Genomic DNA, 16,053 nt, shown 5'->3' with positions numbered 1-16,053 from the left:
TTGAAAAAGGTTTGTCGTATTACCAGACTTCGTAGCCACCTGTCTACGGCACAATTTGCACCGAACATTGCTCTGCTCTTTGTCGGACTTCAAAAAGCTAAACCACTTCCAAATTACTGAAACAGATGAACCCTTTTAATCAATCATTTCTTTGTTGGAAGCTGCTCCTTCTCCATGGCTATCACTGCCACTGTTTTCACCTACATCAATCAATCAAGTTTATATAGCCCTTCGTACATCAGCTAATATCTCGAAGTGCTGTACAGAAACCCAGCCTAAAACCCCAAACAGCAAGCAATGCAGGTGTAGAAGCACGGTGGCTAGGAAAAACTCCCTAGAAAGGCCAAAACCTAGGAAGAAACCTAGAGAGGAACCAGGCTATGAGGGGTGGCCAGTCCTCTTCTGGCTGTGCCGGGTGGAGATTATAACAGAACTATGCCAAGATGTTCAAAATGTTCATAAGTGACAAGCATGGTCAAATAATAATCATGAATCATTTTCAGTTGGCTTTTCATAGCCGATCATTAAGAGTTGAAAACAGCAGGTCTGGGACAGGTGGCGGTTCCATAACCGCAGGCAGAACAGTTGAAACTGGAATAGCAGCAAGGCCAGGTGGACTGGGGACAGCAAGGAGTCATCATGCCCTACATCACAAATATTTTGTGGTTAATAGTGGCTACTCCATCACTCGAGGTGCTACGTGGTTTTTAGTGGGCGTATACCTCTCCACGCGCATATTGTCACTTCTCCGCACGCTCCTGCTGCGTCACAGAGGTGAAATGGATGGCTGTACCTAATTATTCTATATCGCCATTATCGAAAATGAACCTAAACGTTTTTATATCGTTAGAGGGAAGTAATTACCTCGATAATTATTGATATTGATTTATCGGCCAGCCCTAGTGGTGAGTGTGTCCCCGCTGTGTGTGTACCTGGTCATACTCTGAAGAAGACACTAGGAACAGTATGGAGGTGACAGAGTCAAAACACTCAAACCACCGTCGTCTCTCTGAGCGCTGTCCTCCCACGTCCACCATCTTGAAGGGAACGCTCTTGATCTCAAAGTCGTACTCATGGATGCCCTTAGTGGGCTTGCGGGCTAGCAGGATGTCCTGCTGGGAAGGGATGTAGCTCTGGAGGAGAGAGAAAGAAAAATAAGATGAGGACAGGAGAGGGGGATGTAGAGCGAAGGAGGTAGAGGGATTGAGGGATAAAGAGGAAACCCACCTGCTCCCCCAGCATCTCCACATTGTCCAAGAAATACTTCACAGACTCGCCCTAAGAGACAGAGAAGAGAAATTTGTTTTAGCTTCATGGATAATCATACTAATCTATCAGTCTAAAACTGCTGCACGTGAGTGAGTGTGTGTGCGCCTGTATTCGTGTGTGTGTGTGTGTGTGTGTGAATGTGTACACAGTGGCAAGAAAAAGCATGTGAATAATTCTGCATAAATTGGCCATAAAATTTGATCTGTTCTTCCTCTAAGACACAACAATAGACAAACACAGTGTGCTTAATCTAATAACACTAATTGTATTTTTCTTGTCTATATTAAATACATAATTTAGGTTGGAAAAAATATGTGGACCCCTTGGCTAATGACCTCTCCAAAAGCTAATTGGAGTCTGGAGTCCAATCAATGAGACATAATTGAGATGTTGGTTAGAGCTGCCTTGCCCTATAAAAAAAATCCTCACAAAATGTGAGTTTGCTATTCACAAGAAGCATTGCCTGATTGATGTGAACCATGCCTCAAACAAAAAGAGATCTCAGAAGATTAAGAATTGTTGACTAGCATAAAGCTGGAAAGGGTTTCAAAAGTATCTCTAAAAGCCTTGATGTTCCTCAGTCCACGATAAGACAAATAGTCTATAAATGGCGAAAGTTCAGCACTGTTGCTACTCTCCCTAGGAGTGGCTGTCCTGCAAAGATGACTGCAAGAGCACAGCGCAGAATGCTCAATGAGGTTAAGAAAAATCCTAGAGTGTCAGCTAAAGACTTACAGAATTCTCTGGAAGATGCTAACATCTCTGTTGACGAGTCTACGATACGTAAAACACTAAACAAGAATGGTGTTCATGGGAGGACACCATGGAAGAAACCACTGCTGTCCAAAAAAACTAAAACATTGCTGCACGTCTGAAGACGTACCTGGATGTTCTGCTGGCAAAATATTCTGTGGACAGATGAAACTACAGTTGAGTTGTTTGGAAGGAACACACAACACTATATGTGGAGAAAAAAGGCACAGCACACCAACATCAAAACCTCATCCCAAATGTAAACTATGGTGGAGGGAGCATCATGATTTGGGGCTGCTTTGCTGCCTCAGGGCCTAAACAGCTTGCTATCGTCGACGGAAAAATGAAATCCCAAGTTAATCAAGACATTTTGCAGGAGAATGTAAGGCTATCTGTCCGCCAATTGAAGCTCAACAGAAGTTAGGTGATGCAACAGGACAACAACCCAAAAGACAGAAGTAAATCAACAACAGAATGGCTTGAACAGAAGAAAATAAGCCTTCTGGAGTGGCCCGGTCAGTCCTGACCTCAACCCGATTCAGATACTGTGGCATGACCTCAAGAGAGCGGTTCACACCAGACATCCCAAGAATATTGTGGAACTAAAACAGTTTTGTAAACAGGAATGGTCCAAAATTCCTCCTGACCATTGTGCAGGTCTGATCAACAACTATAGAAAACATTGGAGGTTATTGCTGCCAAAAGGAGGGTCAACCTGTTATTAAATACAAGGGTTCACATACTTTTCCCAACCTGCACTGTGAATGTTTACACGGTGTGTTCAATGAAGACATGAAACATTACAATTGTTTGTGTGTTATTAGTTTAAGCAGACTGACTATTGTTGTGACTTAGATGAAGATCAGAAAAAATTGTATGACCAATTTATGCAGAAATCCAGGTAATTCTAAAAGGTTCACATACTTTTTTATTCCCACTGTATATACAGTTCAAGTCAGAAGTTTACATACACTTAGGTTGGAGTCATTAAAACTTGTTTTTCAACCACTCCACAAATTTCTTGTTAACAAACTAGTTTTAGCAAGACGGTTAGGACATCTACTTTGTGCGTGACACAAGTCATTTTTCCAACAATTGTTTGAGATCATGGGAAAATCAAAAGAAATCAGGCAAGAACTCAGAAAAAAAATTGTAGACCTCCACAAGTCTGGTTCATCCTTGGGGGCAATTTCCAAATGCCTGAAGGTACCACGTTCATCTGTACAACAATAGTACGCAAGTATAAACACCATGGGACCACGCAGCCGTCATACCGCTCAAGAAGGAGACGCGTTCTGTCTCCTAGAGATGAATGTACCTTGGTGCGAAAAGTGCAAATCAATCCCCTAACAACAGCGACGGACCTTGTGAAGATGCTGGAGGAAACAGGTACAAAAGTATCTATATCCACAGTAAAACGAGTCCTATATCGACATAACCTGAAAGGGCGCTCAGCAAGGAAGAAGCCACTGCTCCAAAACAGGCATAAAAAGCCAGACTACGGCCTGCAACTGCACATTGGGACAAAGATCGTACTTTTTGGAGAAATGTCCTCTGGTCTGATGAAATAAAAATAGAACTGTTTGGCCATAATGGCAACCGTTATGTTTGGAGGAAAAAGGGGGAGGCTTGCAAGCCGAAGAACACCATCCCAACCGTGAAGCACAGGGGTGGCAACATCATGTTGTGGGGGTGCTTTGCTGCAGAAGGGACTGGTGCACTTCAACAAAAATAGATGCCTTCATGTGGAAGAAAAATTATGTGGATATATTGAAGCAACATCTCAAGACATCAGTCAGGAAGTTAAAGCTTGGTCGCAAATGGGTCTTCCAAATGGACAATGACCCCAAGCATACTTCCAAAGTTGTGGCAAAATGGCATAAGGACAACAAAGTCAAGGTATTGGAGTAGCCATCACAAAGCCCTGACCTCAATCCTATAGAAAATATGTGGGCAGAACTGAAAAAGCGTGTGCGAGCAAGGAGGCCTAAAAAACCTGACTCCGTTACACCAGCTCTGTCAGGAGGAATGGGCCAAAATTCACCCAACTTATTGTGGGAAGCTTGTGGAAGGCTACCCAAAACATTTGACCAAGTTAAACAATTTAAAGGCAATGCTACTAAATACTAATTGAGTATGTAAACTTCTGATCCACTGGGAATGTGATGAAAGTTGAAATAAATCATTCTCTATTATTCAGAAATGTCCCATTCTTAAAATAAAGTGATAATCCTAACTGACATAAAACAGGGAATTTGTACTAGGATTAAATGTCAGGAATTGTGAAAAACTGAGTTTAAATGTATTCGGCTAAGGTGTATGTAAACTTCAGACTTCCAACTGTAGGTGTTCCTTTTGTCCAGGTGAGGGAAAGGGCAGTGTGGAGTGCAATAGAGATTGCATCATCTGTGGATCTGTTGGGGCGGAACGCAAATTGGAGTGGGTCTAGGGTTTCTGCGATAATGGTGTTGATGTGAACCATGACCAGCCTTTCAAAGCATTTCATGGCTACAGACGGCTACAGTCATTTAGGAAGGTTACCTTCGTGTTCTTGGGCACAGGGACTATGGTGGTCTGCTTGAAACATGTTGGTATTACAGACTCAGACAGGGAGATGTTGAAAATGTCAGTGAAGACACTCGCCAGTTGGTCAGCGCATGCTCGGTGTACACATCCTGGTAATCCGTCTGGCCCTGCGGCCTTGTGAATGTTGACCTGTTTAAAGGTCTTACTCACATCGGCTGCGGAGAGCGTGATCACATTGGTCCGGAACAGATGATGCTCTCATGCATGTTTTAGTGTTACTTGCCTTGAAGCGAGCATAGAAGTTATTTAGCTCGTCTGGTAAGCTCGTGTCACTGGGCAGCTCTCGGCTGTGCTTCCCTTTGTAGTCTGTAATACTGTAATAGTTTGCAAGCCATGCCACATCCGACGAGCGTTGGAGCCAGTGTAGTACGATTCGATCTTAGTCCTGTATTGATGGTTCGTCGGAGGGCATAGCGGGATTTCTTATAAGCTTCCGGGTTAGAGTCCTGCTCCTTGAAAGTGGCAGCTCTGCCCTTTAGCTCAGTGCGAAAGTTGCCTGTAATCCATGGCTTCTGGTTGGGGTATGTATGTACAGTCACTCTGGGGACGACGTCCTCGATGCACTTATTGATAAAGCCAGTGACTGACGTGGTGTACTCAATGCCATCGGAAGAACCCCGGAACATATTCCAGTCTGTGCTAGCAAACAGTCCTGTTGTTTAGCACCTGCTTCATCTGACCACTTTTTTATAGACCGATTCACTGTTAATTCCTGCTTTAATTTAGCTTGTAAGCCGGAATCAGGAGGATAGAGTTATGGTCAGATTTGCGAAATGGAGGGCAAGGGAGAGCTTTGTACGCATCTCTGTGTGTCTAGTAAAGGTGGTCTAGAGTTTTTTTTCTCCCTCTGGTTGCACATTTAACATGCTTATGGAAAAGAGGGAAAACTGATTTAAGTTTCCCTGCATTAAAGTCCCCGGCCACTAGGTGCGCCGCCTCTGGATGAACGTTTTCCTGTTTGCTTATGGCAGAATACAGCTCATTGAGTGCGGTTTTAGTGCCAGCCTCGGTCTGTGGTGGTATGTATACAGCTACGAAAAATACAGATAAACTCTCTAGGTAGATAGTGTGGTCTACAGCTTATCTTGAGATGCTCTACCTCAGGCAACAAAACCCTGAGACTTCCTTAGATATCGTGCACCAGCTATTGTTTACAAATATGCATAGACCCCCGCCCCATGTCTTACCAGAGGCTGCTGTTCTGTCCTGCCGATACAGTGAATAACCCGCCAGCTGTATGTTCTTAATGTTGTCGTTCAGCCACGACTCGGTGAAACATAAGATATTACAGTTTTTAATGTCCTGTTCGTAGGATATACGTGCTTTCACGTTTTGATCCTCACAAGGCATCCTGATCTCTTTCCGTGAAACGTACGCTTCCTTTTCCAGCGAATCGCGGGGATCTGGGCCTGGTCGGATGTCCTCAGTATATCCCCTGCGTCCGACTCATTGAAGAACTCCACATCCAATTTGAGGCGAGTAATCCCAGATCTGATATCCAGAAGCTCTTTTCGGTCATAAGAGGCGGTAGCAGCAACATTATGTACAAAACAAGTTTTAAATATATATATATATATAAATAGCATGGTTGGTTAAGAGCCGATAAGACGGCAGCCCTACCCTCCGGCGCCATCTTCCAAACTTCTGTGCCAGTATTTAGTGTTGTATGCAGGCGGGGCAGCAGATGCTGGGTGGACTGAGTGTGCGTTCTGTCTGTAAGCAGATCAACATTCCAGCCCAGATCACACTCAATCTCACCAACAAACAGTTAGTGATGGGGGTAAAAATCACATTGTGATATTAAATTAGGCCTATTATTAGGGTGTCCAATCAAAAAAGAATGTGTTAATTGTGTAGATACTCCTCTAACATCACCAAATGGTCCAAACCTTATGTTTATATCATAATCCTTTAGAAAATTCTTGGAGTTTTTACCCTTGTAGGATGACCAAGATTAGGGTGACTAAATGAATGGAGGCAAGAGAAAAAAAGTGGTCAAGAATCAGGAAAATACTGTGAGCTCCAAAAGTATTGTGACAGGAAGAAATGTGTTGTCGTTTTGGCTCTGTACTCCAGCACTTTAGATGTGAAATGATACAATGACTATGAGGTTAAAGTGCAGACTGCCAGCTTTCATTCGAGGGTGTTTTTCATCCATAAAATCGGTGAACTGTTTAGAAATTAGAGCACTTTTTGTACATTGTCCCCCCATTTTAGGGGACCAAAAGTATTGGGACAAATTCAATGTGTATTAAAGCGGTCAAAAGTTAAGTATTTGGTCTCAAGTTCATAGCATACAATGATTCCAACAAACTTGTTGGATGCATTTGTTGTGTTTCTGATTATGTTGTGCGCAATAGAAATGAAATGGTAAATAATGTATTGTCACTTTTATTGTAACAATAGAATGTTTCTAACCACTTCCACATTAACGTGGATGCTGCCATGATTATAGATAGCCTAATGCTGAATTCATTGTGAATAATGATGAGCGAGAAAGTTAAGACATAAATATCATACCTCCCAAAAAATTTGAACTTCCCTTGTTATTGTAATGGTGAAAGGTTAGCATGTCTTGGGGGTACAATATCACGCATTACTCACGATTCATTCAGGACTATGCACAATGATGGTAGCATCAACAATGTAGAAGTGTTCAGAAACATATTCTATTGTTATTTAGAATAAAAGTGATTACAAAATGACACAATACATTACTTACTATTAATTTCTATCGGGCACAGAATAATTGAATCAGCACCCAAGTAGTGTGATAATATTGTATTGAGGTCCCTGGCAATTCCCAGCCCTGGTGTATTTGGAAAGCCCAGACGTCAAGAGAGCTGGGGTCTGCACAGGAAACGGACTGATGCACGTTCTTTAGCATGCGACACACACACACACACACACACACACACACACACACACACACACACACACACACACACACACACACACACACACAGAGAGAGATTGAGAGACAAGGGAGGAAGCAGTAGAAAGTCTAGTCTTGACTCAGTTTCACTTTTACTTCAGATCAGCTCTGCCAGTCTGCGGAGTCTGAATCTGTGTGTGCGCTCGTCAGGGTTTCCGTTAGGAAAATGTTGATCCAGACAACGTGATCTCAAGATTTTAATTTACCAGCCATTTGAGAAATTTACCAGATTCAAATGCATTGGGTGCTTAACGGTAAATTAATGTAATACGTTGTTTGCAGAGTTCACAATTCTGCTACACTTGTGTGAAACAAGTTTTGGTTTATTTCATAACCATCATTTACGAAATTTGTCAATTTTTTCATTATCTTTTGTTTGGAGTGCTTCATGTGAGCAATGAGCATGTGTCTGGTTTCTCTGTCCTGATAATGTTGAGAGAGAGAGCGCCTGAGCACGCATAGAAGTACCTGGCCTGCTGTGTGGAAATGTAGGTCAGTGTTTTTTTTTTTTTATACACAAATTGCAAATTATAATATATTAAAACGACAGTTCCTCACAGTAAGCTATTTGAAAAATCCTTCTAACAATCTCCTCCTCGATAATCACCAATCCTTGGTGTGAAAGAGCAATGGAAGTTATAGTCCTACTGCTGCATTGGCCTATAGGCTATGAGTACCATGCGCTCATTGTTTTAGCCGCCAATAGATCAGTGTATCAATGTGTCTATATGACAGAGGCTGGATCACGGTGTATCAATGTGTCTATATGGCAGAGGCTGGATCACGGTGTATCAATGTGTCTATATGGCAGAGGCTGGATCACGGTGTATCAATGTGTCTATATGGCAGAGGCTGGATCACGGTGTATCAATGTGTCTATATGGCAGAGGCTGGATCACAGTGTATCAATGTGTCTATATGGCAGAGGCTGGATCACAGTGTATCAATGTGTCTATATGGCAGAGGCTGGATCACAGTGTATCAATGTGTCTATATGGCAGAGGCTGGATCACAGTGTATCAATGTGTCTATATGGCAGAGGCTGGATCACAGTGTATCAATGTGTCTATATGGCAGAGGCTGGATCACAGTGTATCAATGTGTCTATATGGCAGAGGCTGGATCACAGTGTATCAATGTGTCTATATGGCAGAGGCTGGATCACAGTGTATCAATGTGTCTATATGGCAGAGGCTGGATCACAGTGTATCAATGTGTCTATATGGCAGAGGCTGGATCACAGTGTATCAATGTGTCTATATGGCAGAGGCTGGATCACAGTGTATCAATGTGTCTATATGGCAGAGGCTGGATCACAGTGTATCAATGTGTCTATATGGCAGAGGCTGGATCACAGTGTATCAATGTGTCTATATGACAGAGGCTGGATCATGGTGTATCAATTAGAGGTCGACCGATTAATCGGGGCCGATTTAAAGTTTTCATAACAATCGGAAATCGGTAATTTTGGCCGCCGATTTAGCCGTTTGTTTTATATATATATATATATATATATATATATATATATATATACACTGCTCAAAAAAATAAAGGGAACACTTAAACAACACAATGTAACTCCAAGTCAATCACACTTCTGTGAAATCAAACTGTCCACTTAGGAAGCAACACTGATTGACAATAAATTTCACATGCTGTTGTGCAAATGGAATAGACAAAAGGTGGAAATTATAGGCAATTAGCAAGACACCCCCAATAAAGGAATGGTTCTGCAGGTGGTGACCACAGACCACTTCTCAGTTCCTATGCTTCCTGGCTGATGTTTTGGTCACTTTTGAATGCTGGCGGTGCTTTCACTCTAGTGGTAGCATGAGACGGAGTCTACAACCCACACAAGTGGCTCAGGTAGTGCAGTTCATCCAGGATGGCACATCAATGCGAGCTGTGGCAAAAAGGTTTGCTGTGTCTGTCAGTGTAGTGTCCAGAGCATGGAGGCGCTACCAGGAGACAGGCCAGTACATCAGGAGACGTGGAGGAGGCCGTAGGAGGGCAACAACCCAGCAGCAGGACCGCTACCTCTGCCTTTGTGCAAGGAGGAGGAGGAGGAGCACTGCCAGAGCCCTGCAAAATGACCTCCAGCAGGCCACAAATGTGCATGTGTCTGCTCAAACGGTCAGAAACAGACTCCATGAGGGTGGTATGAGGGCCCGACGTCCACAGGTGGGGGTTGTGCTTACAGCCCAACACCGTGCAGGACGTTTGGCATTTGCCAGAGAACACCAAGATTGGCAAATTCGCCACTGGCGCCCTGTGCTCTTCACAGATGAAAGCAGGTTCACACTGAGCACATGAGCACATGTGACAGACGTGACAGAGTCTGGAGACGCCGTGGAGAACGTTCTGCTGCCTGCAACATCCTCCAGCATGACCGGTTTGGCGGTGGGTCAGTCATGGTGTAGGGTGGCATTTCTTTGTGGGGCCGCACAGCCCTCCATGTGCTCGCCAGAGGTAGCCTGACTGCCATTAGGTACCGAGATGAGATCCTCAGACCCCTTGTGGGACCATATGCTGACACATGCACATTTGTGACCTGCTGGAGGTCATTTTGCAGGGCTCTGGCAGTGCACCTCCTTGCACAAAGGCGGAGGTAGCGGTCCTGCTGCTGGGTTGTTGCCCTCCTACGGCCTCCTCCACGTCTCCTGATGTCATTTCTCTTGCGTTCATTGCACGCAGAGTCCGGGTATATGCAACAGTTTGAGCCGCCTGGCTCTTTGCGAACTAATTATGACATAACATTGAAGGTTGTGCAATGTAACAGGAATATTTAGACTCATGGATGCCACCCATTAGATAAAATACGGAACGGAATAAACGTTTTGTTTGAGGTGATAGTTTCCGGATTAGCCAAAGGTATATGGTTTAGAGAGAAATAGTCGACGCGTTATAATTCCTGTAATAACTTGCGGCTGAACTTGAAAGGGGTTCCTTCGTTATTTTACCGTTCATGTCTTCCATGGAGAATGTCTTGATCTACTTCAAATAAGGTCTGCGCTTCGTGCTTAAACCGCCTTGGCGTTTTGATACCCGTGTAAATCTCACTAGGATAAGGTAACGTTTGTCAACATATTTTCATAAATCCACTCTACAAAAACATTTTTCTTCGCTTATATTTAGCCAATATTGATCAGAGTTACCTTGTCCTATGGATATCTACACAGTTATAAAATTGGCGGCGCAAGCCTACACGAAACACAGACCTTATTTTAAGTGAATCTAAAAATATCCTATGGAATAAATGAAGGAACCGCTTTTCAGATTTTGCTAGGTGTCATGGGAATTATGACTCGCGCTTTGGTCGTCAATTCTTACCATGCCCATTATTAAAATAGGATTTCCTGCATATAGAAATTAGTTTTTTTTTCAACATTCATCACAGGTAACATAAACTCTATTTTTATTCAAACAGTTGAGAGTATTTGTCTCCGAAGCAGACTCTTCAGTATCATTGTCACTTCAGAGCTGTGTGTGTGTGTATTTATGTATTATATTAAGTTAAAATAAGTGTTCATTGTTCATTCAGTATTGTTGTAATTGTCATTATTACAAAAGTGTGTGTGTGTATGATATATATGCATTTTTTATTTATATTTTTTATAAATAAATCGGCCGATTAATCGGTATCGGCTTTTTTTGTCCTCCAATAATCGGTATCGGTATCGGCGTTGAAAAATCATAATCGGTCGACCTCTAGTATCAATGTGTCTATATGGCAGAGGCTGGTGCTCTTGCATTAGTTGAATTAACTTTGACAGATCTCCTACAAGGTCAAAAACAGGGATCCAAACCAGCGACCTATCAGCCACCGGCCCAAGCTCCCAACCGCCAGACCTCCAAGACCCCCCCCCCCTACACACAGTTTAAAATAAAATCATTCCATGCCCAACACCCAAACCACCGACCCCAATGCACCAAAAAAAAAAAAAAAAAGAGGAAAACAAGGCCAAAACAAAAAGACATCAAGAACAACAAACAGCAAGGCCAACGGAATACATTTGAGTGGCACTATTTACATGTGTGTATGTGTCCGTGTGTGTGTATATGCATACAAACACCTACGCGCCATCAGCCTCAGGCAAACAGGCATTAGATGTAACAACGTTGCCCCTCAGTGTCATTCAAACTTACTTTTATTTATTTATTTTTTTAAACTTTATTTTTAAACTTTTATCTTCATTGACAGTCATTCAACTCCACTCCAACTTGTCTCCTATTCCACATCCCAAACCTCAGCCCATCCCACCTATTGACTGACCAGGTCTCTCCAGATCACCCAACACTGCTATTTCTAGGGTCAATTTTAGATTTATATGATGCTTTTTCAGCCATTCCTGAACCTGAGACCAGAAACAGGCTACCTGAGGGCAATACCAAAACAAATGGTCTATTGATTCTGTATCCTCACAACAAAATCTGCAGAGCTGCAATGATTGTATGCCCAAAAATTCACAATTTTGTTGGTGGCAAGAATTCTGTACAATAATTTTAGCTGAAAAGCACAAAGTCTTGAATCTTGTGCCATTTTACCTATAATCAACTTATACACCCTGTACCATGGAATAGGTACATCAAACATCTCTTCCCAACTATTTTTCAATCTGTATGGCACAGCTGTCAACATTCTGGTCCTCAAATAAAACTGGTATACTTTCCCATTTATGCAAAGAAAAATCCTACGCCAGCTTTGATCCTTTATATTGGGCAGACAGACCAGTTCCCTAGCTCCTCCCACTACCACCTGTCTCATCCATTTTTGGGGTAATGCTGTAATCAATTGGTTGTAATCTAGGACTGAGCAGACCTTCCCATACAATTTTGATAACTCCATGAAAGACATAACTACCATTCCAATTTACAATATAATTTAAAAACCAAAATACCCTTTTCAAACATATTTTCCATAAACAGGTATTTTTTCAACCAGCACATTTGAGTTCACCATAATATTTGTTCTCTTTTTTCAGAGGGCTGAAATTGTAACTAGCTCTGCAATGCTTGTTTGAAAAAGAGATTTGATTAATTGAAAATGAGACATGGCAATCTGCACAAAGCCAAAAAGGCAATTTTTAAACAATGGATGAACTTTTCTTAGTAATCTACTTGAGAACCATTTAGGGTTCAAGTAAAACTTGTATAAGTGAAGCTTTAAGGTTTAGTGCTTTTATATTTAATAATTTCAACACACCCAGTTCATATTGATTATATAGATAGGCACGCTTTAGCATGTCTGGTTTAGCATCCCAGATAAAGCTAAATATCTTTTGCCCCACGGATTTGAAAAATGAATCAGGAGTAGGCAGCACCATAAGTGACTAAACTGAGATATGGCTAAGGAGTTAATCAGTGCAACTTTTCCATAAAGAGACAGGTATTTACCTCTCCATGGTTGCAGGAGCTTGTCTATTTTTACTACTTTTCTATTGAAATTCATTGTGGAGAGATCATTTATATATTTTGTGATGTGAATACTAAGTATGTCTACTTCACCATCAGACCATTTTATAGGTACACTACAGGGTAATGAAAGTTCTATCTTTTAAAGATCCAACACGTAATATTGTACACTTACCATAATTAGGTTTTATTTCTTCAAAGAGATATTGTAGGGATCTAGCTTGCGGACTTAATAAAGAACTTGAGTCATCGGCCTACATGGACACCTTTGTTTTTAAGCCTTGGATTTCTAATCTTTAAATTTTGTTGTTTGATCTGATTTTAATAGCTTGCATTTAGATTCCCATTACGAATAGACCCTTGTTTACCTCAAAACTCTGAGAAGAATCCGCTATTTACTATTTTACACCTGGGGTTGCTATACATTACTTTTACCCATTTTATAAGAGATTTTATAAAAATACAAGCATTTATAAATAAAATCCAGTCTTACTTTATCATAGTCCTTTAAAAAAAGCTGCTATAAATACCAGGCCTAGCTTCTTAAATGTTTCATGTTGTATTATTTCTACTAGTTATCATATATTATCTCCAATGTATTATCCACGTAAAAAAACCTGTCTGATCAGGATGAACAATACCTGTTAAAACCCTTTTAATAACTCTGAGTGCTATGATTTCGCTAGTATTTTTTCTACACAACATTGAAGTGTAAAAGGATTCTTGTTTTAATAATAGTGAAAGCAAACCTTCCTGCTGAGTACCTGACAGACTACAATTTCAATAGGAGTAGTTAAAACAAGTTAATAAATGGAGCTTTGAGTGTATAAAAAAAGGCCTTTATATACCTCTTCCAGTATGCCATTAAGCCCTGGGGTTTTTCCAGACTGAAAGTATTTAATAGCCTCAAAGTTATTCCTCTAATTTGGCCTTCGCACTGATTTCTTTGTACATGTTACATTTTCCAATTTTTTATTATTTGGAAAGAATTCCTTACAGAAATTGTCATTCAGTGGGTGAGTAGAAGACAGAAAATAGAACATCTGCTTAAAATATTTAGCTTCCTCTTAAAATATCATTTGTGACGTGATTCAGGAAACTAGGCATACAGTGGGGAGAACAAGTATTTGATACACTGCCGATTTTTCCTACTTACAAAGCATGTAGAGGTCTGTAATTTTTTATCATAGGTACACTTCAACTGTGAGAGACGGAATCTAAAACAAAAATCCAGAAAATCACATTGTATGATTTTTAAGTAATTAATTTGCATTTTATTGCATGACATAAGTATTTGATCACCTACCAACCAGTAAAAATTCCGGCTCTCACAGACCTGTTAGTTTTTCTTTAAGAAGCCCTCCTGTTCTCCACTCATTACCTGTATTAACTGCACCTGTTTGAACTCGTTACCTGTATAAAAGACACCTGTCCACACACTCAATCAAACAGACTCCAACCTCTCCACAATGGCCAAGACCAGAGAGCTGTGTAAGGACATCAGGGATAAAATTGTAGACCTGCACAAGGCTGCGATAGGCTACAGTACAATAGGCAAGCAGCTTGGTGAGAAGGCAACAACGGTTGGCGCAATTATTAGAAAATGGAAGAAGTTCAAGATGACGGTCAAACACCCTCGGTCTGGGGCTCCATGCAAGATCTCACCTCGTGGGGCATCAATGATCATGAGGAAGGTGAGGGATCAGCCCAGAACTACACGGCAGGACCTGGTCAATGACCTGAAGAGAGCTGGGACCACAGTCTCAAAGAAAACCATTAGTAACACACTACGCCGTCACGGATTAAAATCCTGCAGCGCACGCAAGGTCCCCCTCCTCAAGCCAGCGCATGTCCAGGCCCGTCTGAAGTTTGCCAATGACCATCTGGATGATCCAGAGGAGGAATGGGATAAGGTCATGTGGTCTGATGAGTTAAAAATAGAGCTTTTTGGTCTAAACTCCACTCGCCGTGTTTGGAGGAAGAAGAAGGATGAGTACAACCCCAAGAACACCATCCCAACCGTGAAGCATGGAGGTGGAAACATCATTCTTTGGGGGTGCTTTTCTGCAAAGGGGACAGGACGACTGCACTGTATTGAGGGGAGGATGGATGGGGCCATGTATCGCAAGATCTTGGCCAACAACCTCCTTCCCTCAGTAAGAGCATTGAAGATGGGTCGTGGCTGGGTCTTCCAGCATGACAACGACCCGAAACACACAGCCAGGGCAACTAAGGAGTGGCTCCGTAAGAAGCATCTAAAGGTCCTGGAGTGGCCTAGCCAATCTCCAGACCTGAACCCAATAGAAAATCTTTGGAGGGAGCTGAAAGTCCGTATTGCCCAGCGACAGCCCCGAAACCTGAAGGATCTGTATGGAGGAGTGGGCCAAAATCCCTGCTGCAGCGTGTGCAAACCTGGTCAAGAACTACAGGAAACGTATGATCTCTGTAATTGCAAACAAAGGTTTCTGTACCAAATATTAGGTTCTGCTTTTCTGATGTACCAAATACTTATGTCATGCAATAAAATTCAAATTAATTATTTAAAAATCATACAATATGATTTTCTGGATTTTTGTTTTAGATTCCGTATCTCACAGTTGAAGTGTACCTGTGATAAAAATTACAGACCTCTACATGCTTTGGAAGTAGGAAAACCTGCAAAAATCAGCAGTGTATCCAATACTTGTTCTCCCCACGGTATATCTCACTAGGTCAGGGTTATTTAGTCTCCAAATATCCAGAATGTTTTAATGTGTCCATAATATTTGTGATTTCCTTAAGAGCACGGTGATGATAGTATGTAGAGTGATTACCTTTACGGTCCATTGAGGTACTGAACACTGTGTTATAGTCTCCCACCATGATGATTTGATCATTTGTTGCCTGTAAGTTCAATACATTGGTATAAATATTTTTTAAGTAGTATGGATCACCTGGATTTGGACCATATTATAGAATCAGTTAAAATATTCAAAAGGATCCACTTACCTAGCGAATCATTCCTGACTATTTGCACATTAGGATCAACATTTTTGTTAATATCACACCTTTCGGGTTCCTTTGTCCATGCCAGAAAATTATTTGACCATCCCATTCCT

At 41.7% G+C, this 16,053-nt stretch overlaps 1 protein-coding gene across 1 annotated transcript in view; it reads right to left on the bottom strand.

The window, feature by feature from the left end:
- LOC139570050 (guanine nucleotide-binding protein subunit alpha-13-like) overlaps positions 1–16,053 on the bottom strand; it is a 39,098-nt gene that overhangs the window by 4,377 nt on the left and 18,668 nt on the right. Inside the window, exons 3-4 of the mRNA XM_071391516.1 lie at positions 1,228–1,278; positions 933–1,133 (exon numbers count right to left, since the gene is read on the bottom strand). Of these exons, the coding sequence (XP_071247617.1) occupies positions 933–1,133; positions 1,228–1,278 (252 nt within the window). The remainder of the gene's footprint in view (positions 1–932; positions 1,134–1,227; positions 1,279–16,053) is intronic.

Source organism: Salvelinus alpinus, chromosome 3 (assembly GCF_045679555.1).
Source record: "Salvelinus alpinus chromosome 3, SLU_Salpinus.1, whole genome shotgun sequence".
NCBI classification, from domain to species: domain Eukaryota; kingdom Metazoa; phylum Chordata; class Actinopteri; order Salmoniformes; family Salmonidae; genus Salvelinus; species Salvelinus alpinus.
Note: the sequence above shows the minus strand (reverse complement) of the source record. Positions and strands in the feature narration are given on the sequence as shown.